At 37.5% G+C, this 21,663-nt stretch overlaps 1 protein-coding gene across 3 annotated transcripts in view; it reads left to right on the forward strand.

The window, feature by feature from the left end:
• The window catches only part of SRPK2 (SRSF protein kinase 2), a 151,476-nt gene that overhangs the window by 88,079 nt on the left and 41,734 nt on the right, over positions 1-21,663 (forward strand). For all 3 annotated transcript variants that reach the window (XM_050898801.1, XM_050898810.1, XM_050898817.1), the window contains exons 3-6: positions 12,790-12,941; positions 19,832-19,940; positions 20,496-20,583; positions 20,834-20,921. In XM_050898801.1, the coding sequence (XP_050754758.1) occupies positions 12,790-12,941; positions 19,832-19,940; positions 20,496-20,583; positions 20,834-20,921 (437 nt within the window). The remainder of the gene's footprint in view (positions 1-12,789; positions 12,942-19,831; positions 19,941-20,495; positions 20,584-20,833; positions 20,922-21,663) is intronic.

Genomic DNA, 21,663 nt, shown 5'->3' on the forward strand with positions numbered 1-21,663 from the left:
TTTATGGCAATCCTATCCATCTGGTTTTCTTTATTTTTCTCTGGGTTTTCAAAGATAATCCTTGCTTGTTTGTTCTTTCAACCCTCTGTTATCTTTCAGTGGTACTTAGTATACCTTTTTCTGCTTTTTGCACGATCATAGGGATGGGGAGAGCTCTGACACTGACTCCTGTATTTTTATTTTTCCCCCCTCTGTCACTGAGGATGGTGAGGAAGCCAGGCCCCTCATGCCCCGTATTTGCTGAAGACTGTCCAGTAGTTCTGCACAATTCCTCCCTGTATATTTTTGCTTGCCATTTGTGTATTAGATGTCATCACTATTTGTTCAAGAAATGGTTGTAGCTGATACACAGATACCTAAGGGGAATTCAGCTTAAATTGGAAGAATTATGGACATTATTTTACAAGCTGTCTTCCATGTACTTGTGAAGATTGCTGATAGGGATAGACTGGGACATCAGCTGATGTGTGGTGAGGTGAAGAAAGTCAAGGTTGTATTTAAGATAAACAAAAAAAGGCTGCTTCTTGTACTTTCCTAGAAGTTACATTTCTGGAGGATTAAATCTACATTGATGAGATCTTCAGGTAGTTATTTTCCTTTGTTATTAATGAAAAAGTTAGGAGTGAGGAAGGCATGATTTAAAGGTATTGGGGAGCTTTCTAGAAATGCTACATTTTCATTTGGGTACCAGGAGTCATTAAGCGAAGGGATTTCTAAAGCCTGCAGTTTCTCTTTTATCTTTGATGGGACTAGGGTGAAGCTTTGCTCATCTCTTTGCATTTCTCTGTGCCTCCTACACTGCAAAGTACTTGCTCCACCTCGGTGAAGTGGGATGTTCTGAGAAGTTAGAACCTTCTGAGATGATGAACCTAGCTGGAAGCAGTATTCTTCAGAAGTGTGAAGGGCTCCGTTCATCTCAATGAATCATCATCTTTCTCAACCCTAGCACTATACAGTTAGTCTGTATCTGATGTTGCCTAGCAGGAATTCATCAGATGTCTAAAGGGAACTGATTTATCTTAACTGGGACTCTTGTAGAAATCCAAGTAGATAAAATGTTCACAGAGGAATATTAGCCTCTTCCCTGTGTCTGGCATCCACACTGTCAATCAGGGTTAAGCTCGAAGGCATTTTACAGCTGTCCAAGGCTTGGCTGCCTTGTCATGCTGATGATTTAAAGATGTCTCACTTTATAGTGGAATATCTCTGTCCCATCCTGCAATCAGCATGTGTTTCAGCTATCATCTTTTCAGAGGTTTAGCAAATCAAAGCTCTAAGTGATAGCCTGTGTGCACAGTGGCACTGACTGCATATACACATCTTCATTCAGGAGCTGAAAACCAACTTTGCCTCTGCCGTAACTATAGGTACATAAGGTGAGATGAGCCTGGTACACTTTCAGTTCCTCTTAGCTTCGTCTCTTGAAACACAGTGGTTCAGCTCTTTTCCATCCATTATTACTGATAGTCTACATAGCTTCTTGAAGACTTCTCTGAGGCTTGTCAGATAACTGAGCCAATGCCAGAGTAGACTTTAGCTGGCTCTGGCACTGACTCAGCTTAGCGAAAGTCAAGGCAATACATTGCAAACATATGTAGTGTGTCTTAGTTTTAGCACCAGTCAGATCAGAAGCTTTGCCACCACCATAACACCTTAATGTTTCCATTTTCAGCAGCAGTAAACTTATAATGTTCCTTGGACCTCAGTTTCTGCTTGTAGTATGTCATGGGTTTGAAGTCATGACGTCACCGTCCTTAACTGTCATTAGGACTCAGCACCAGAGTGTTTCTGACCTTTACTGTGCCATGCCAATTATCCTGGACGTTTGGCTTTTGAAACCTGGAATTGGAAAGTTCTTCAGTTTTGCACACAGCTCTGTAGTGGTCAGGTGCAGACACCATTGTCCTTCCCTGAGAAACCCTGACGTGGGGTTACTCATGGAAAAGAGATGAAGTGGAGGCGATAGCCTCCTGGTAGTAATAGTTGCTGTCCACTTCCTGTTGTAAACTGGGTTCAGAATTTACCTTTACAAGATGAGCTTCCTTTCCTGAGGTGTACAGTTTACTGACCTGGTAGGGGAAGCTTCAGTCACAGCGTTCTGGTATCAAGGCATAGGATATGGAAAGATCTCACTCTAGGAGGCAGGTGCATCTTTACAGTTGCGTCTTCTCTACAAGGGATAACGTTCATCTGTGATACCTCGACAGCTGGGATTCCTTGAGTGCTTTTCCACCACGGATGAGACTGACTCTTGCTGTTAGAAATAGGAATATACCAATAAATGAGTCATCCAGCATCCATGCTGTGAGCATGCCAAGGCTGGGATGAGTCAGATGGTCTGATAACCCTTATTCTCAGACTTGCTGACACAAAAGAGATTCTGAAAACCTCATCAGGAATTGTCACAGTATTTGGTATCCAAAACTGCCCCATCCAAACCAGCTGAACCAGCTGGACAGGGCCGTAAAATACCGATGTGACTTCGCTAACTCTCCTGAAATGGCTGCTGCTTGTTGAAGATCTAGTCAAATGAGAAGACCTTCACTTGCAAGCTTTAAAAAAAAATGGTGAGCTCCAAAATGGGCTCTACAATCCACAAGATAAATGGTTGATGGGAATAAGGAATTGAAAGGCATTTCCCTGGGAAAGTTGAATAGGCAACAAGGCACATGGAGGAATCTTACGGACTGAGGAATAATGATCTCTGCACTGAGGGAACATGCGACAGGAGAGGACGCTGAATGCAGCGGCTTTTGGAAACATATGTTGTGAAATTTGCATAAAATAAATAAAAGATGCCATGTTCTATAAGGTGGTTGGGCAAGAGATCAGCTGTAAATTTTGCGTTAAAAAGTATGCATAGTAAAGTGAAAAAATATTCAGAGATCTAGGCACTTCTTTTTTCTCAGGAACTTAAGTTACTGTTTTATTCTAGATCAATTTATCAAACTATTATCCAAATAAAAAGTGTTTCCATGTCTCTGAACAGTAATAATTGCTACTGCCTCTATGAAGACAAGAAGACAAAAAGGTCAAGTAAAGGGTCATGAATTGCTTGATGTATTACTTGAGAAGGAGATGAAGAAGGCTTCATTGAGTCAATCTTATTACAGTGTGAAAGTCCTCATACTGGAGATGAAAAGCCAGTCTCATCTGGACTGTAATTCAGAGCTAAAGAGTTCTTGATTCCTTTTCTTTTCACCTTTATGAAACTGCTGCTCCAAAAACTGTCTCCGAGATGCAGGAGAGCTCAGCAAAGACAGCATGCAGATCTAAGCAGACCAGCAAAAATATGCCATGTTTGTGCTTACTGGCAGCTCATTTCCTGCTCCTGGCTTAGCCGTGGTCAGTGTCCAGGTTTCAAAATTATGTTCTTGCTTATGATAATACTAGATATACAAGAATGGATGCTAAAATTTTGTTTGCCTCCAGGTATAGGTGCAGGCCTCAAAATATTTGAGGCCATATTTTAAAATATGGTATATTTAAAACCAGCTGCTCTCTATTTATCTGTATTTGGGTGAGAAGGAGTTTTCGTGAAAAACACGTGTCTGTAATTTTGCCATTTTCTCGCTTTTGACTGCTGCTGGACTTTGCAGTCTCTGTTTCTTTTATGTATTTCTGTTATGGAAATGGATGCTTAAAATGAACAAGCAATATATAGAGAGAAACTCAAAGCAGGCATTTCATATATTGTATTATGGCCACATAGACCCAAAATGGAAGAATTTTAGTAACTTTTGAACACTGGCAAAATGTTTTTGAATGATAGGCATATTTGCAACTTATGTCTAATATTTAAGGTAAAAAGATTTAAGTTGCTCTTGTTTAGCTTGCTTTTATTATTTACTGATACTGCAGTGCAAGCATAGGTACTTTCATAAAGTGCTAGAAGGGATTGTGAAGAGATTTGTTAAAATTCTTGTAAAGTTACGTGGAGGAGATGTTACTAGCATTTGGAAGTTTTGGGGGGTGTGTGTGTGTTTTTAGAAGGATTGAGATCAAGCCTTCATTTTGAAAGAAAGTCTGTTAGTGAAAAGAAGTTACGATTGTTAAAAGAGTTCATGTAAAATCGTCATTCCAGATTCTCGAAGGCAAGGTTAATGAGGTGACGTTTGGTATCAATAGAGTTCCAACTATGGCATTCAGAATTTATTGCTGCAGTGATGTTTTGGATTTGCAGCAGGCAGAGGAGTTCCTCTAATTGCTGACTTAGTCTTGCAACCTTGTTCCTTCAGGCTCTTTTTTTTTTATGTCCCTCACTGTTTGTACCATCCAAAATGCTTGTCTGCTTACACTTTTCTCATTGCCTGTAGAACTGAGTTCTCAGACATAATCCAGAGCATGATGCATTTGCACTAACAGGACGAATGGGTCTTCCAAACATTAACTAAGCATGGAGATGAAAAATGCTTTTTTGCATTGAGATGATCACATGAAGTCAGGATTACATTTTACCAGGGTGCTTTGGGTGGAAAAAAAGCAGGAGGTACTCTGCTGCTGACTGCATTTGATATTAAGTGAAGGGTGAGAGTTTCACTGTTCCTATGAAATCTTTTCTACTAGGCTGTTAAATAGGTAAAAAGGGGTGCAAAACACTGCATTTGTTGATTTACTCCTCATTTTGCTTAAGATTATCACAGTTGTCTTCATGTGGTTTCTAACACATATAAATGGAATTTATACTTCTTGTAGTGTATTTATGTTTATATTAACGCTAAGGAAGTTGTTGGCTTGTACTGATAAACAAAGACTAAATCCCATGTTTCATAATTTAGTTATGAATTCATATTTGAGTCCATCTTTGACTTCAAAGGGTCATTGACTTAAGGGGTTTTGATGCCAAATTAAGTTAAATATACTAACTTTTCCAGGGGCAGATAGGGCTGTTGGAGAGCAGAGGGTTCTTTTTCCCCCTTCCCTTCAAAACTTGCAGATTTGTTGCTAGCAGCAACTGTAAGATGCTGAAGCAACAACAGCATGTTTTCTGATTATATCTTATTAATGGAAAGACTAGAAACACTATAATTTAACACGCCAAAAAGAAAGTCAAAATTAATTTCCATTTATACACTTGTGAGTCATTCTGTTAAAAGTAATCCATCACACAGCTTAACCATAGTCAGAGGAAAACAAAGTCAAAGCAAATAGTGCCTACTTCTGTTACCACGTGCCAGTGTTTCCTGTCAGGTCTTCTAATTGGTCAGAAGTGGAAGTGCATACGCAGGGAGACGGAGGAAGGAGCCGTGCAGTGTGGGAAAGGACTCTTGTTGCAAGAGGATTTGGAGAAGTTGAAGCTTCATATGCAGTTTATGAGACTGGCTTCATTTTTAACTAAGTTTTTATCACTGCATTGGAGCAATATTCCTTATCTGACTTCAGGTGGAGGTTTCATTTTGACATGTTAGGATGAATATATAAGAAACTCTGTATTCTCCATCGACCAGTACATATTCCACGGAGTTATGACAGCTGTGTTTCTCCTCTTTGGCTTTTAGGAATTTGTGCATTCCCGCCCCCCCCCCCCCCCCCCCCCACTTTCTCAGCCTTTACGACACTTTACTGGTGACTAGAAATATGGGTAAAGTACAAGAGTGCTGAGAGTACATCTAGGTATTTTCTTTTGGTGTCACTAGCTGGGTCTGTTTTTTCTTTTTTAGCTGTTGACTTTTTCCCTTTGCAAGTCTGTAATGGATGACTGGTCTGGAAAGTGGAACTCTGCAAGAAAAACAGTATTTGAGGAGGAAAACATAATACCTTGGCAAGTTCACTTAAGACTGAGGCTTCCTGGATAGATTTGGCTTCTGGTTTGCTGTCTTAAGAACTTTTTAACAGAATTGCATGTGTTTGAGAACAAAATTTCATTTGGGACTGACTTTCAGAGCTTGAAACCAGTTACTTCTGGGAACTTGATGTAACTCCATGTCAGAGACAGCCCGGAAGAGCTACCTCCTGTAATGTCTACAAACCTGGCACACCTTACTGCTTCCTGTTACATGTGATTTGATATAATGGTAGGCTGCTACTGGTTCCCCTCAGCTCTGCCCTTGGCGATGTGCTTGTCCTGCTCGCCTTGCCTCCGATGTGACTGCAGAGTGAGGGAGCCCAGTTCATGGATTTGTTATCCATTGTGGCTGTGTAATTACTAGATCCAGCACTGAGGCAAGGGAGAAGCTCTATGGTGAGGAGTGGAAAACAAGAAGGATCTCTCATTTTGCACCAGCACTCTGCTGCTAGGCTGTGGTGGTGGCATGATAAGACTGCAGTATCAGCTGCTTGAAATGGTATTTATTTATAGTACTCGTTTTGAACGGAAGAAGGCAGAGTTCCTTGGCATTTTACTTTGACTTCGGGTATACATTGAAGCTCAAGGTTGCCTCCAAAAGGCTAGTAAGCAAGATGGGAATGAAAAATTCATTCTCTGTCTTGCTGTTCATTTGAGGTTACAGAAGCTACTGTGTCTCAGCCTGCTCCATTGCAGGAGTTTCCACTGGTGCTTCGACTGATGTTTGACGGTATGATGGTATCTTTCAAAGGAATGTTAACAGTCCCAGGAGGAATGATAATTTTGTTTGATAATGACCAGATGTAGAAACTGTGTCATGCTTGTGACGTGCCAGCAGCCTCTCTTTTTATGCATGGTTTTTCTTGAATTGGAAATTATAGTATAGTTTTGCACTAGTATAAGAACACAAATAGCATTTTTGATGTAAAGCAAAGCGGTCTCTGGAAGTTCACATTAACAATTTCATGGAGTTAGTTAAAAACATGTCTCCTTATGCTCTGTTTCCTTCTGGATTTATAGACTTTGTTTCTAAAAACAGTAAGATGACCCCTGGCATAATTAAAAATAATTATAATATTAAGTTACAAAGAATTTATAACTATTAAAATTTATTCAGATTTATAACCAATTTAAAATCTTACTTGAAATATGCAACATAATTTTGTTCCTTGAGCAAGAACTTCAGGGTTGTTTTGATCTTTTTTGTGTTTTTGTTGCTTGTTGTGTGTGTGTGTGTATTTATTTAGAAAGCCTTCATTTAAGGCTGCCTCCGGTTCAAAGAGCTCACTGTTAGAAGGCACCTGTCTAATTAAGCTAAATCTGCATTTGGGAAAAAGAACAGGCAAGAGGTCAACTAGTAAAGCAGACACCATTTGAACAAACGAGAAAGAGCTCCAAATAACTGAGTCCTTAAGCAATTAATAACAGCTGGAAGAAACTTGCGTATAGAGATTTCAGACTTTAAGCTCTACAGCACCTGAGAGCCTTGCCCAGGAGCATGAAAGATTTTGCCTTCTGGAGCTGGCGGGACGCATAGCTGGAGCTCCTTCCAGATGGACCCACACCCACTCGTAGATTTCTTAAAGCTCATATCTCTTAGGAGGTTTACAGCACATTTCTTCTGATGTTTACCCTCCCCCGCCTCCTTTTTTTTTTTCCTATCTCTAATTTGAAATTCCCCAAAGAGCCTTTGTGGACATGTCAGGAGGTTCATAACATTGTTAGAATACAGTTTATTCCAAATTTTATTTTATTAAATAAATGAAGGAGTCGTTTAACTTCCTTTTAATTGCATTTTCTGTTAGCAAAAAATTTCTCTGGATGTGTTGGATTTCTCTGGATGAAAATCTTAAGGAGAGTTTTGTTTTCCCCTCAGACTGAGGTAGTTCTTAGCTTAACCCCACCAATTTCTGCCTTCCTCCCATTTTTTTTTTTCATTTGACTCAGTCTGTTTTCTTTCTGAGACAATGCTCTCCTCAAGGTAGGAGAATCAGGTGCAGGTTTTAGCTACATTCAAGGTAAAGTTCTGTTTACCTAAAAGTAGTCTTGAAGTTAATAAATTCAGTAGTTCACCATGCCTACAGTACAGTGTTCATAGAGAAGGACTCCTCCTGTTACATGCCTGTTCCCCATGGAGAACAACATGAGGATTTCTTCAGGTAATGTTGTTGTATAGCAATCTTGCCTGCAGTGCATTATTATCCATTACTTGATAATAACAATAAAAACATATTTTTTGTCTATGAGGGTTTTGGATAAAGAGGCCTGAAGTTTGTTTTGATTTTTAGTAATGGAAGTCGTTCATTTGTTGAGAAAAAGGAAGGAATGTCTGAGGATGAAGTGACTGCACAAGGTCAGACCCAAGGTGCATCTGCGTTCCCTCTGGCCAGGAGCAGTTGCCTGGGGAAGAGCACAGGGTTGGGCCCCAATGTGCTGAATACTTTCCCAAATCCAGTGATCTCAGGCTGATGGGCTTCGTGAGTCAAAGGCAGTTTTGTACTAGTTATCAGTCGATTTTTCTTCCATGAGTTTTTCTGAGCCCTATTTGAACTTAGCTAACTTCTCTTATCCATGATATCCGAGGAAAAAAGGTGGCTTTAATTTTTAATGTGTTACATGAGTAATTTTTTTTTCTTTAGATTTTTTGTCAACTTGGCTCAATTTGTGTGGGGAGAGGCAGTGAACAGTCATTTCCTATTCTCTTTCTCTGTGCCTCTCAAGATCTTATAGATCTCCGCTGTCTGTTTTCCTGGCTGAAGAGTTCTGATATGTTCAGATGCTTCCCATATGGAAGGCATTTCGTGTTTTTAATCACCCTTGCTGCTCTTGTTTTACCTTTTCCAGAACAGAAGAATAGCAAACAACCCCACAACATCAACAAAAAAAAAACCTGAACAGTTCTTCCTGAATTTCTCATGGTATAATTTTCCCAGCGTTTTCAGGTTTTAATGTTACGGAGATTGTTTTTACTGTTGGCTGTTCCCCAGTTGGAACATGGAGCAATGTGTCCATGATGGAGAACAGTAAAATTAAGTTGTCAGTAATTTTACATTTCTTAAAAGTGGGCAATTGATTTTCTGTAAGACTCCGTGCAGCGTTTTGGCATATTTTGCTTCAGGTTCACTATAGAGGAGAAATGCTTCAGTTTTTCTTCTGTCTTTTACTAAGCATTCCCTCTAAGAGCAGGTTAAAAATAGAATTTCATTTTATTTTGATTGGACTCTGCTGTAAATTTATTTTTGTCCATTTAAAAGAGAGTAATTAAAAGATAAAACATCCTGGCTAGTGTTTGTTAATTGTTTGTAATGCTTCTTTCAATACAAGTATAAGGTTTGTCATTGTAGCCTGTGGAGATGGTCAATTCTCTGCATATCTACTGACAGAATACTGTGAGTCTAGAAATGGTGTGTCATCTTCTCCTATTAATTAAGTGTTTATGCTTGGATGGTGATGAATAACCTAGTAGTGGTAGACCACAGAGGACCAAGTGATTACTTCAGAAAAAAGAAAAACAGATTTATTATATGCCTCTGCATGCATGTGTTACCTGATGCATATCATTACATACAACATTTTAGGAAATAAGAAAGAGTAACAACTTGAAATAATGCAGCTGTTGAACAGCTTGTGATGTTATGATAGTTTTTGACAATTATGTTTCTGAAAAGGAAATGGAGGTTAGCATGCATGTTTATTACAGCTTTCTTAATGGCTGGATTTTTAATGCCAAAGATGTTTTAAAGTCCACTTTGAAGAAAAAATAATTCACATTTTAACAAACTCTATACTGGAAAAATGAAATCTAAGCTGAATAAAGTATATGTTCATGCCATACATCGCAAAGGAAGATATTGGTGAAACATTCATCATAGCTTATCTTTCCAGTTCAATAAAAAGGCTACTAAGAAACAGGAAAACTGGAGTTCTCTCATTGACTGATGTCCTACCTAACACTGTGAAATTGTGTATTGGCAGAAGAGCAAGCATCAGTGATGCCAGGATGAGTTATTCAACTTGTAGGCAGAATTTAACCAGCCAAGTCAAGTGTTGAAGACTTGATCTTTACGTATACGCCAGAAATGTAAAAGTGAACAAAACCAAAGAACAATGCTAAGAATCCTAAACTGAAGCAAAGAATGGCAAAATAAGCCAGTAACGCAGAATTAGCAGTGATGTAACTCAGCAGCATTTCTTTCCTTCACCCTTCTTCATCTACTAATATTTGATTGCTTCAAAAGATGCTAGCAAAGCTAAAAGGACAAAGCAAAGATCTTCCTTAAATTTTAGTTTAAATCAGTGTTTTGTTAGTTGCAGATAAAATCATAAATAACTCCAGAAGGAAATAAAGTAGTATCTTTCCTTCCTTCTTGATGTCCACAAAGAACAATTAGAAGACACTCCTGAATACCAAATACAACTAGGATTGGAGACAGGGAAAAAATAACCCTTTTCAAAACAAAATCAAATATAGTAGCTTGAGAGAGACTCAGAAGCAGCTCTGTTTTCTTAATCTATTTCCCTAGGAATAAATTCAGATATTGGCTTTTTTGAAATCTTGGGTTGTACACTTTCTACCTCTCTTGGAGGGAGATTCTTGGTATTCCTTGATGTTTATTTCAAAACGAGCAGCAAAATGTGTGAATCTCAATTCCAGAAAAGCTTCCAATTCTCTTGAAAGTATTATCTTTATCATGTGAAGAAATAGAGCAAGTAGTTGTTACTGAAAAGACAAAATTGGCACAACTTCAATGGATTTTTGAACTTAGGACCCCTGTACCGCATTGCCCTAACCCGCCCTAGGTTTTGCGATATTTGTACCATCTTATGTGACCAAAATAATAACATGGAAACTCGTGGTCAGAACGAAGTGAAATGATGGTACCATCTAAAATAAGGAGTCCAAGCACTGATGGATGTGCCTGTGTTACCTGGCACACTGCTTTCAGATATATTGATGAAGTGCAGGATATTTTACTATGCTTTATTTTTCTTGCTCATCATTAGCATTATTAATTTTTAAGTGTTCATAGTTCTTGATCTGTGTATCCAAAATGGTCTTGTGCCCAGCAGATGAGGTTTCAAAGTTTGTAATGTAGATCCTTATACTATGATTTATTTGATTAAAGCTTTCTGCCAACATCAGACTGGGTGTGGGGGCCGTCAGCTTGCTGACACCATGAAACCAGGCTATTGGAGGGCCATTAATCTAACGTGTAGTAAGATTAACTGGTCAGAGAATGTGCTGTACCTTCCATTTGCTGTATCAGTTTACTTTCATCGCAATGTACAATATAGAGACATCTGTTGGGAACAAAAGAGGAAAGATAAAGGCAAAAAAAAGCATAATTTATGTAAGTAGGAGCACGCGCAAACATATTTATTGTTAATCCTACGCATGGGTCCTTTCTTTCTCTTCTATTCTGTCCTAAGCTTTATGTGGTTAAAAATTACATAAATTTATTTATTCGGGTAGATTTCTCATCATAACTTAAACCATTAATAAATTAGTTCCAAATATTCCTTTTTAAATCTGACCATTTACTGAACGAATAGAAGAATGTTATTATCTGAAAGGGGTAGCAGGCAGATAGATTTGGTATGCATGCAACTTCCAGTGATGTCCTTTAAAGCAAAGGCATAATAGCAGCTGCTGTGCAGGCGGTGCATGTTGCCAGTGGAATTTATTTCTGACCAACTGTGTACTCTTCGACTCCAAATGCTCTGTCTGTCTTGAACAATTGCAGTGTGTAAAAAGAAAAAGCGGTGGGGAGAATTATAAGGAAGAGGACTATAGGAGTGGGATAAACATAAATAAAGTTTTTATTCATGATCAAGAAAGTATTTGAATCTAAATTTCAGGAGCTGAAAAATTAGCAAATTACAAATTTCTATTTTTTTATTGTATGAATGACAAAATACTGTTAATATTGTGTTTTTCAGATGGCTTAGATTTGAAGTAGATATAAATGCAAATTATAGCAGCTTTTGATGGCACAAACACTGTAAGTTGCTTTGCAAATGTATTTTCCAAGTATATTATTTGGCAAGTATATATTTTTTATTTGTATGAATACAAAAACTATAACAGCATCAACCTGTTTGGAGAAGGCTTTCTTAATTATTTGACAAACAGGTATGCTTCAACCTTGGATTTCATTTTTTATGTGTATTGAAAATACTCAGAATTTTGAAATGTGAGTAATTTGTAGGTGTTTAGAAATACCAAGTACAGCCTTTCTTGGAATAGGATATAAAACATACTTTATTTTTTTGTTTTTTCTAAACTGGAGATGCAAGACAGTCAGAAAAACACCTCTTGGTTGGTGGTGTTGGGTTTTGGTGTTCGGTTTGGTTTTCTTTTCTTTTTTCCCCCTCCAATTAGTGCATATTAAAGCATGCTGTATGTGTTCTGGGAGGGCATGATAGACTACCTAGGAAGATTAATTTTTCTCTCTTGCTTCCTAATAGCTGTTTTCAGTATTTTGTATACTGATACAGCTTTCCATAGTCTTGGCAGCAGCTGCAGATGAGGAGAAGTGCATTAAGTCATCTGGTTCGGGTCAGTGTCGCTAGAGGATTGTTTCTTGCTATGTATTAATGAGATCTTCCTTCCTTCAGCTAGCAGGCAGGAGCTTTTGAATAACTTGATATTGTCTGAAAAATATTTCTTCTCAATGATACTCAAGAAGATAGGCCTAACATCTCATTTGCTTGTCAGGAATTCTAAAAGCTTGTCCGTATCTGGTTATATACTTCGTATATCTTTTGCAAGCTGTTCCAGCGAGTAAGTCCAAATTCACTTGAGACCTGCTTTTGGTCTGGTCAGGTGCATCTCTGTCCATGCCTCCCTAGGGTTCCACAGGTGATATGAAAGATGACAGTGAGAACATAAGTGAGACATGCTTCACTGGTATTTCCTAAGGCGTTTTTTCCTCCCCTCTGAAGGGCTGGGTTACCCCTGTGAGGAAGCTCTTTACTAAGTATGCTCTTTCTTTCATTTTCAGGCCAGAGCCTCAACAGAAAGCTCCCTCTGCACCTCCACCTCCACCCCCGCCCCCACCTCCACCCCTGCCGGAGCCCACCCCGCCAGAGCCAGAGGAGGAGATTTTAGGGTCCGACGATGAGGAACAAGAGGATCCCGCAGATTACTGTAAAGGTGTGTGCAACTCACCAGTGTCGATGAGGGTAACATTGCCATGCAAGTCTTAGCTCTGCTTCTTGGGAGGTTTTTAAAGACCTGATCTTTAATTACAGAATTTATTTATTTGTACAAGAATTATGAACAACTGCTCATTTCAGGTCCAGATGCACAATTGTCTTCAGCTTTACTTTTTCACTTAGCCATAGCTTATTTATACATTTTGCAATAAATATACAAATATTGCATCCCTGCTTTGTTCCTGATGTCCTAGTTATAGGGAGAAACAAAATCACCCAAACCAAAACAAACAATCCCTCTTTTTTTCCCCTTCTCTCACCGGCACCAGCCCGAGATGTTACATGCTTCTTTTTCGCATGTTGTCTTTCACAGCCCTCAGCATTGTCTGAGGCTCTCTACATCTTTGTTTTAGCTCTTGATTTCCTTAATTTTTGTAGTTGCCTATATTAATTTTTAAAATATCGTTAAATGCATAAAAACATGTGACTGCAGTACAACAGTGTCAATACTTAAGTTTGTTTTAATGTCACTGCTACAGTTGCAAGTCTATTCCCATTAGGGTAAAATGTATACTGTACTTATATGAAAAATCGTAAATAACAGGTCTATCAACTTTGGGTTATCTATTGTAGTAGATTTCAAGGATATGAATTTACTTTAGGAAACATCAAAGTTTTATCACTTCAGATTAATGTTTTTGAACAGCCAAAAAGCACTGTATGCACATTGACTATATCTGGTATTCTGTATTCCTCATATCAAGAAACACTTCCTGTGTCAAATATGATGATGTCTTCTTAATTAGAAGTTTCTGTGTAAGCCTGGAGGTGTGCTATTTTAAGAATCTCCTCTCCCAGCCTGGAACAAGTTGTTTTGTATTTTCAGATTTAACAATTGAAAGTGACTATTTCATTTTGGTGTAAGAAGTTTTATTAATAAGTGGCTTATAGACACCAGTAGTGAAAACCAAACAGTAAACTCAAACTAAATGTTGAAGTCTGCAGCAGGGAAAAGAAAAACATGTCAGTAAAGCATGTTTGTATTTTTTAAAAATTATTTCTGTTACAACACATTTGTTCCTTAAGATAACTCTTTTGGTATCTGTAACATCTTCCATCAGTAAGGGTTTGTTGTTTAAACATCTGTTTACTTGTAAACATCTGTATTTCCTTGAGATTAAGCGTTTCAAGGCCCCCACTTAATTCTTCCCTGAAGTAAGGGCTGCATTTAATTTCAAACAATCCATTGTTGTCTGTGTTCCAGTATCTCTTGCAAAATGTCACCATCTGGAGAAGCTAGATCAAACAAAACAAGCAAAAAAAATAGTGTAAGTTTACAGCCTGCTTATAAGTTACCTGTTTAACTAGAGTCTCTGTGACTATAGCAGGTCAGTAGTGAGATCTGTATGCTTTTAAAATGAACTACATGTTACACTAAGAAAACTTGCAAGTTTCCTGAAAAATTTAAGGGAACTTCTCTACACCTAAAGGTTCTTCTGTATTCTTTTGGTCTTGAAGTTCTGAACTGATGGAAGTATATTAAAGATGGTTCAAGCTTTGGTTCATTTGGATGTCATAATAATTATTTGTTTCTGCAAGAACATTGCTTTTGTTGCTCCAGTAGATGATTTACCTATTTTCTGACCGTAATTTCCTGTTAGACTGATCAGTACATTTACTTCTTTTAGTCTGCTGGAGTTGAACTGAAGGGAAGGTCACCATAAGAATCTGAATCAAATGGCCAGATTGGGATGATCTGGGGCCATACAGACTTTCTGTTTGTTTATTTTATATTCAATATGGGGAATTAATAAGTTATTTGGTAAAGAATTCCAGGGATGGCTTTTAGATACATTATTTCCATTTTTTTGAGAGGTGTTTTATTGGTTTGAATATGTTTTTCTGTTTTGGGTAACCTTACCTGTATTTACTGAGTGGAAGGTAAATATTTGGAAATTATCATTTATTACTGGAGTGTCTCTTTTCTTTCTAATTTTATATCCAAAATGGCAATCTCTTAGGATTTTTGAGTGAGGCACAGAGCATACTTCATCTGTTTTCAGCCCCAATTTGAAATTTCATAGGAGGGCAAGTTTGATGAGGGAGTATATAATTAATTTTTTAAAATGAATTCAACATTTTACTTGTTAACTGTACTTCCCATTGCCAGGGTATTTTTGTTACTAATTTTATTTTTATTTTTTATTTTTAAGGATATGTTGCTATGTACAGGGCTCACATCTTCACCACATTACGTGGTGGTTAGTAAATAGTCATAATAGTATTTTTAATCAGGAAATTGGATTAGTTGGAATTAGCACCTGATGTGAAAGAGACAACTAACAGGCATCAGTGTAAAGCAGACTAACCTCTGTTCCCTGGGGGCTTCCTCCAGGGCCTGTTTAAGTCTGTGAAATGACTTCTGTTGGTGTCCCTGAATTTACATTAAATGCTTTTCAAATCTTTATTTGTTTAAGGAATGGAAATATCAGAAGTCCAACTACGTGATTTTTCAAGGGGTACTTAGACAGTGAAGCTAGTTTTTCTTCTTTTCTGAAAAGCCTTGAAACACTTGGAGATTTTTTTCAAAAGCCTGTTGTGTCATGGATGTAATTGGAATTCTTTGCTTCTCTGATCATCTTCTTTGCCCCCTGGAGATGTCTCCCATTCATCCAGTTCACAAAGGGAATAATTCCCTATACAAACATAGAGCTAGCCAGCTACAATTACCAATACATTCAGGAGACATTTAGGAATAATGATCTCATTTTTCTGACCCTCTTTCTTGAGTGCATGTAGCTAGCTAGCTGTGAGAGAGACTTTTTTTCTGTGTGCTGCAGTGAATAGCGCAACAGGGGTTTTTTTGTTACATTATCAGCAGTGCCACTTATACATTGTATATTTTCAAATACCAATATTGTTTTACCAAAAGTACATCATTTTTCTCAACCCGTTAATTTTGCATAGATGCTTTCTTGTTACTACTATTTAGAAATACTTTCTGTGTCATGAAGAACTTAATTACATTCATCATAGGATGACACCAGTTTTTAAAATGCATTTAACTAAGCGTGTTGTTACTTTGCTGTCTACAACCTGTAAATGAATATGTTGCTGATATGAATAATGAGGGAGTTACGTGTACAGGAACAGTAATCTGTTATTTCCAAAACTGCTCCTGTTGTGGCTTAGGACAGTAGAAAGTATCTTGTGAAGTATATATACCTAGAGAATATGCTACCGTTATTGGTATCTGTAGCATATGCTGGTGTATTGCTATAATTAGTTATGACAGTGCGGTAGGGACCAAAATAACATGGCTTTTACATATATAGTATTGTTATTCTTGCAATACGTAGATTTTACTAAAGTAACTTATCAACCCCCAGTTTATTAACTTGACTTTGGCGTCTTTGACTGATTTCCTCTGTAGGGTGTTCTCTGTCCTGTCTGTGATGGGAAGAAACCATCCCAAGTTTTTGATTGTTTTTGACCCTTTGAAGTACAAGTATGCCAGAAGCTATCTGCAGAGGCAGACTTATAAGGCACTTGTTTACCTAAACTATTCTTAGAAACATATGTTTACCTGTATTTAAATTCTTCATGGTTGAGTGTTATGCTGTTAACATGTTAAAAAAGCAAATATTTTGTTTAGTGCAAAAAAATTACTTCTGGACATTGTTTTATATACTTGAAGGCCCACTTATACCCTTCTGGCAGTGCAAAGGGCTTCATGCATTTTGAGTGTTTTCATATACATCTGAAGCCATATAACTGTCAAGGAATGATTAAATAGGACTAGATATTTAGGAAAATTGTAAAACGTTCTAGAAATACTTGTATTATTGAATTTTAAAATCTGTTTGCAAACCATAGAGAGGTGTTAAAACTAGGTGTTAAATACTTTTCAGTTTTTCTAGTTATATCTGTTTGCAAAGGAATAATGATTATACAGAGAATAACGTTTCATACTTCTTACTGTTCTCATGCAATGATACCTGCAGGACAAAACTCAGATCGGAAGAAATGATACTGTGATAGTGAATTCTGTGGAAGTGTTTTACATAATGCTTGCTGTCAGTTCGGCAGACTTGATTCATTTCACAAATGCAAACCTTTTCAGTAACGGAAAGGTAGAATTACTGTATGTTCTCTTAACCTTCCACTCGCATGTATCACTGCATCATCCTGGATAGAGTTTTATGGAAAGAATTTACCAAAGAGTAATAATTTTGTGGGTTGTTTTTTTTTAAACCAGTCAATAGCTGTCTTAAAATATGATTATATTTATTCAGATTTTTAAATATTTTTATCAGCTGTTACTGCAAGGATGGTTAAATAGACAATTAAATTAAAATCTAGTTTTGTTTTTAATGTTTCTGTCAGTATGGATTTGTATATGTGAGTTTATTCAGCAAAATTTCTATAACAATGAAGCTGCAATAGACTTACGCTTCATATGTGGCTGATACTGTTTATTTTTGCAAATGAAGTGGGCAGCATAATAGTCAACACTTACTCTCAGTAAGTCCGTGTCCCCACTCCTTTTCTGGAGTGTAAATCCGGTCGGGTGCTGCGAAAGTGAGCTGTTTTTTTCTTTGGAAAGTAAGGAGTTCCCACTTGGCAATGTTGCGCATTCTTACTGAGGTTGTCACAATTCAGCAGTGGAAATGAAGGTATCTTTTTAGGTTGCTAGGTGAGTTGTCCTGGCAGCTTTTCATGAACATTTCTTTCCCAGTAATGGAGGGGAGGGCAGGTCTTCCCCCAAGGGAGAGCCCTGGGACTTAGTCCTAGGCTGGGTCCGTATGTCACGGTCCTCCTGCAATGCCCTGTACTGCTCCTGAACTAGGGCCACCTTTTTCCTTTGCTCTTTTTTAACTTAAAATGTTGGTGTCTGTATACCTAATGATTTGTGAAATGAAATATTGTGTGTGATAGTAAGTTTACAATTCTCATGGGTTAAAAGTTTAAAGGTTGTTCTCATATCTGGGTCTTCATAGATCTGTGCAAAATTTTCATGGAAAAGATGAAAACTTCAACACTGCTAGGCTGGGGGAGCTGAGACTACGCTCTGTGTGTCTATCCATGCTACCTATGCACATCAGACTCATTTCTGTGCCTCATGAACATGCTTGACCCTCTGCGGTGCTATAAACTGGGAGGCAGGTGGGCAGGGAGGTGCATCAAGTCAGCACTGTATATAGCTGAGACTGTATATAGCACTGACCATCTGAAATTGTTTGTTGCTATCACTTGTTCAGACTGGCCGCTGCTGAGATGAATACTTGTGAGTGCTGCTTCCCTGATGCTCTGGCCCGAGCTGTTTGAGTCTCTGCCAGTGGTATTATGTGCAGGAGCCTGGGCAGTTGCAGCCATGTCGGATGGCTTTTGGTTGAGGCTGTGAGCAAACCAGCGAGTGTCTGCTGTCTGCTAGGCTCAAGTTACACCTTAACATACAAATATTGAAGCTGTGTGTGTTTTAGAGTTTCAGTTCAGACATACCAACATCTAAAGCAATACATTATTTAAGCTTTATCATTCTGTTGAATATGTAATCTTTATAGTTCTATCGTACAATTGTGTTAAATTTATTAATCTGCTCTGGAAGCATTTGAGAAAAGTTCACAAATAAACTCTTGAACTTCTATTAAGCCAAAAGATGTTATTAGCAAAGAAAGGATATAAATATATCCAGATTTGATGTCACGGTTCCACAGATAAAAAGGAGATAAGAGAGTATTCCCTGGTTAAATCCAAGGAATTAAGTGATAAGTTCACATTGTTGTCTTAACTGGACACCAGTTCTAACAAAATTTTCAGGGGATTTCAAAACAAATATAGCAACTTAGAGAAAATGGTCTGAGGTTTTCTTAATTTTAAGTGGAAGAGTCAGTAACTGAGGATCCTGCTAAAGGACAGTTGGGCGAGGCATTGTGAAGGACCAGAAAGAGCCGAAGAAGCGATTCCGTGACAGCTGCTCTGAGTCTGCTGCTGGTAACGTCCTGGAGGGTTGCACGGTGCAGCTTTTATTATTTGTTTGCAATTTAGGCAAAATTGTGGATGTTGTTATTAGTGTGTTAAGGTCTGAATAATAACCTTGTGTGTTCACTGTCTTCCCTGTGTTTGACCGAGAGGAAGAATGCCTCTTAAAAAAGGAAGGAAATAAAAAGCTTCATTACACCTCCTCGCACTGGCTAGAAACCGGAGCTCCAGCCTGCTCTGTCCTGTTGGCCTTTCTGCCTAATGGGGCTTTTGAGGAACTGTGTAGTGGTGTAAGTTAGGACTGCAGACTTCAGTAATTAAAAAGCAGTTCAGACAAAGCCTGTAGCTGCCTGCTCTCTCTTCCTCACTGTAAAAACCTCAGACATGAGAGAAATGCATTGCTGCTATGGGTCAGGAGCCAAGTAGAAGAGCATCAGTAAAGTCTGCATTGTTAACATTTTCTCAGGAAGTATTTTATTTCTGCCTTTATTAGTAGAAAGCAAATAGGAATTAAAACAGTCTCTGTTGAGATTCTGCAATCATCCAAAATATGTTGACTGGAGAAGCTTCAAATATGATAAAGAAATAATGTAGATCTTTCCTGTACTCTCTGTGAAGTGGAAGATAAGCCTGGGGAAATAGAGAACAGATGGTAATATTACCAGAAATAAAAGCCATAAGAGACAAGGGTAGATAAACTCCACAGTAGTTAGAGGACATGAGTTTTTTCCCTCCAGGCCTAGTAAGGCAGAATTTTTAACATTAGAGTAAATTTTTCTTTAGATTTCCTATTTATAGTACAGGACGATTTGAAGAGGAAAATTTATACTACAAGAATTACTTGAAAACCTGGGAATTATTGTTTGTTTTCTGAATATTCTTTTTCTACTCATTTTTTCATGAAAGGAGGCTATCATCCAGTGAAAATTGGTGATCTTTTCAATGGCCGGTATCATGTTATTAGAAAATTAGGATGGGGACACTTCTCTACAGTCTGGCTATGCTGGGATATGCAGTAAGAAAACTATTTATTTCCATTCACTTTTTTCTTAATATGTTAGTTTATTTTGTTTGCAGTAACTTTTATTTTACATGCATGATAAAGTATGTAGATGTTTGCTGTTTTTTTATGCAGAAAGATGTCTGCAGTCTTATTTTGCTCTTGGTTAAGGGTATAGTTTATAAAAGCTCTCAGAAATAAGTGTAATTCTATTTTCTTTGACAAATTACCTTTGCTTATTGAATTTGCATGTTGTCTTGAACATGCAAGAGTAAGCTAATGTTTGTATTTCTGTTGTATCTTTAATGAAAAAATATAATTATACCTTAATTGAATGATAAAACGTGTAACCAGATTCCCCTTTTAAAGACATTAGCATCAAGGAGTCAAAATATTGAATAAATCAGATTGTTAACAGAGTATTGTTAAAAGTTGTTTTTAAGTGTAATTTCAGTGTTTTCTGTCAGAATACATTAGGTTACGAAATACTGTATTTAAAATTTCCCAACCTTCAAAGTATGTCTATTTTAGCTCAGAGCATGTGTTGAAAATGTTTTTGTTCTTTTCAAGGGGGAAAAGGTTTGTTGCAATGAAAGTTGTAAAAAGTGCCCAGCATTATACAGAGACAGCCTTGGATGAAATAAAGTTACTCAAATGTGTAAGTATCACTCATGCAATACAGTGCTCAATACCAATAATAATAGTAATAATGAATTAAAAAAATGTAGCAGAATATTGTTTTTAAACTTTTTTTAAATTTTTTTTTTTCTGAATAGATGGCTTATTATTGTGTTACCATGATTTCTGAAGCTCCAAAATATTGTTTAACTGCATGTGGAAAGCTAACTAATTAGTATTTTACAGTGAATTTTTTTCCTAAAATGTCAATGTTTACTTTCTTGGTTTAGGTTCGTGAAAGTGACCCCAATGATCCCAACAAGGATATGGTTGTACAGCTAATTGATGACTTCAAAATATCTGGAATGAATGGAATTCGTATCCTTTTGAAAACATGGCGTCTTCATTAAAAATGATCTACTGAGATAAGTAAGCATTTAGCTCTGGCTTTTTTCTAGTTAGTCTTACTTTAAATATGTAACGTAGAAACACCAAAATATATGTAGATGCAAAGAGTAGTCCAGTGTGTAATGCACTCAGTGGAGTGAAAGCAGCTCAGCTTTTCTAAACACAATGCAAAATAAACAAAATTCCCATGAATCCTGTCATGGTCTGCTAGAACTAGAGGGAGGTAGTTTACTTAAAAACTGGAGTTTTACAGAAAGGATTTGTAATAACCGAGGCTTACAGGAAATGTATTTTGCTCTAGAGTAGTAAAGAGAAAGAAAGTGTCAGTGTCATGAAGAAGCTGGTTTCTGTTTTCTTGTGGGAAGTGTGAGGGCATGGAGATTCTTCTCCTGTTTACGTGATCCTCTTTTGGCCTGGTGTTAAGCTCTTTTTTGGCAAAGGTTTTAAAGCTTTACCTTTGAATGCTTCCTTCAAAAAAAAGGGGAGGGGAAGAAAAGGAGAGAGACGAAGTAAAATATGACTGAATATTGTTGTCATGGAAAATTTTGGATCTATGAATATATTTGATTTTAGAGTTGAACTAAAGTGAGTTATCCTTGCTAATTATATTAGATATTTTAGCAGCTTATTATATTACTGTGCTTTCATTTACTGTTACAGCTGGTATTTATGTGTACGCTGCTTGTATCTTGGAGCCCTAATAACAGACCTC

The sequence above is a fragment of the Gymnogyps californianus genome, chromosome 1 (genome assembly GCF_018139145.2).
Source record: "Gymnogyps californianus isolate 813 chromosome 1, ASM1813914v2, whole genome shotgun sequence".
Lineage (NCBI taxonomy): Eukaryota > Metazoa > Chordata > Aves > Accipitriformes > Cathartidae > Gymnogyps > Gymnogyps californianus.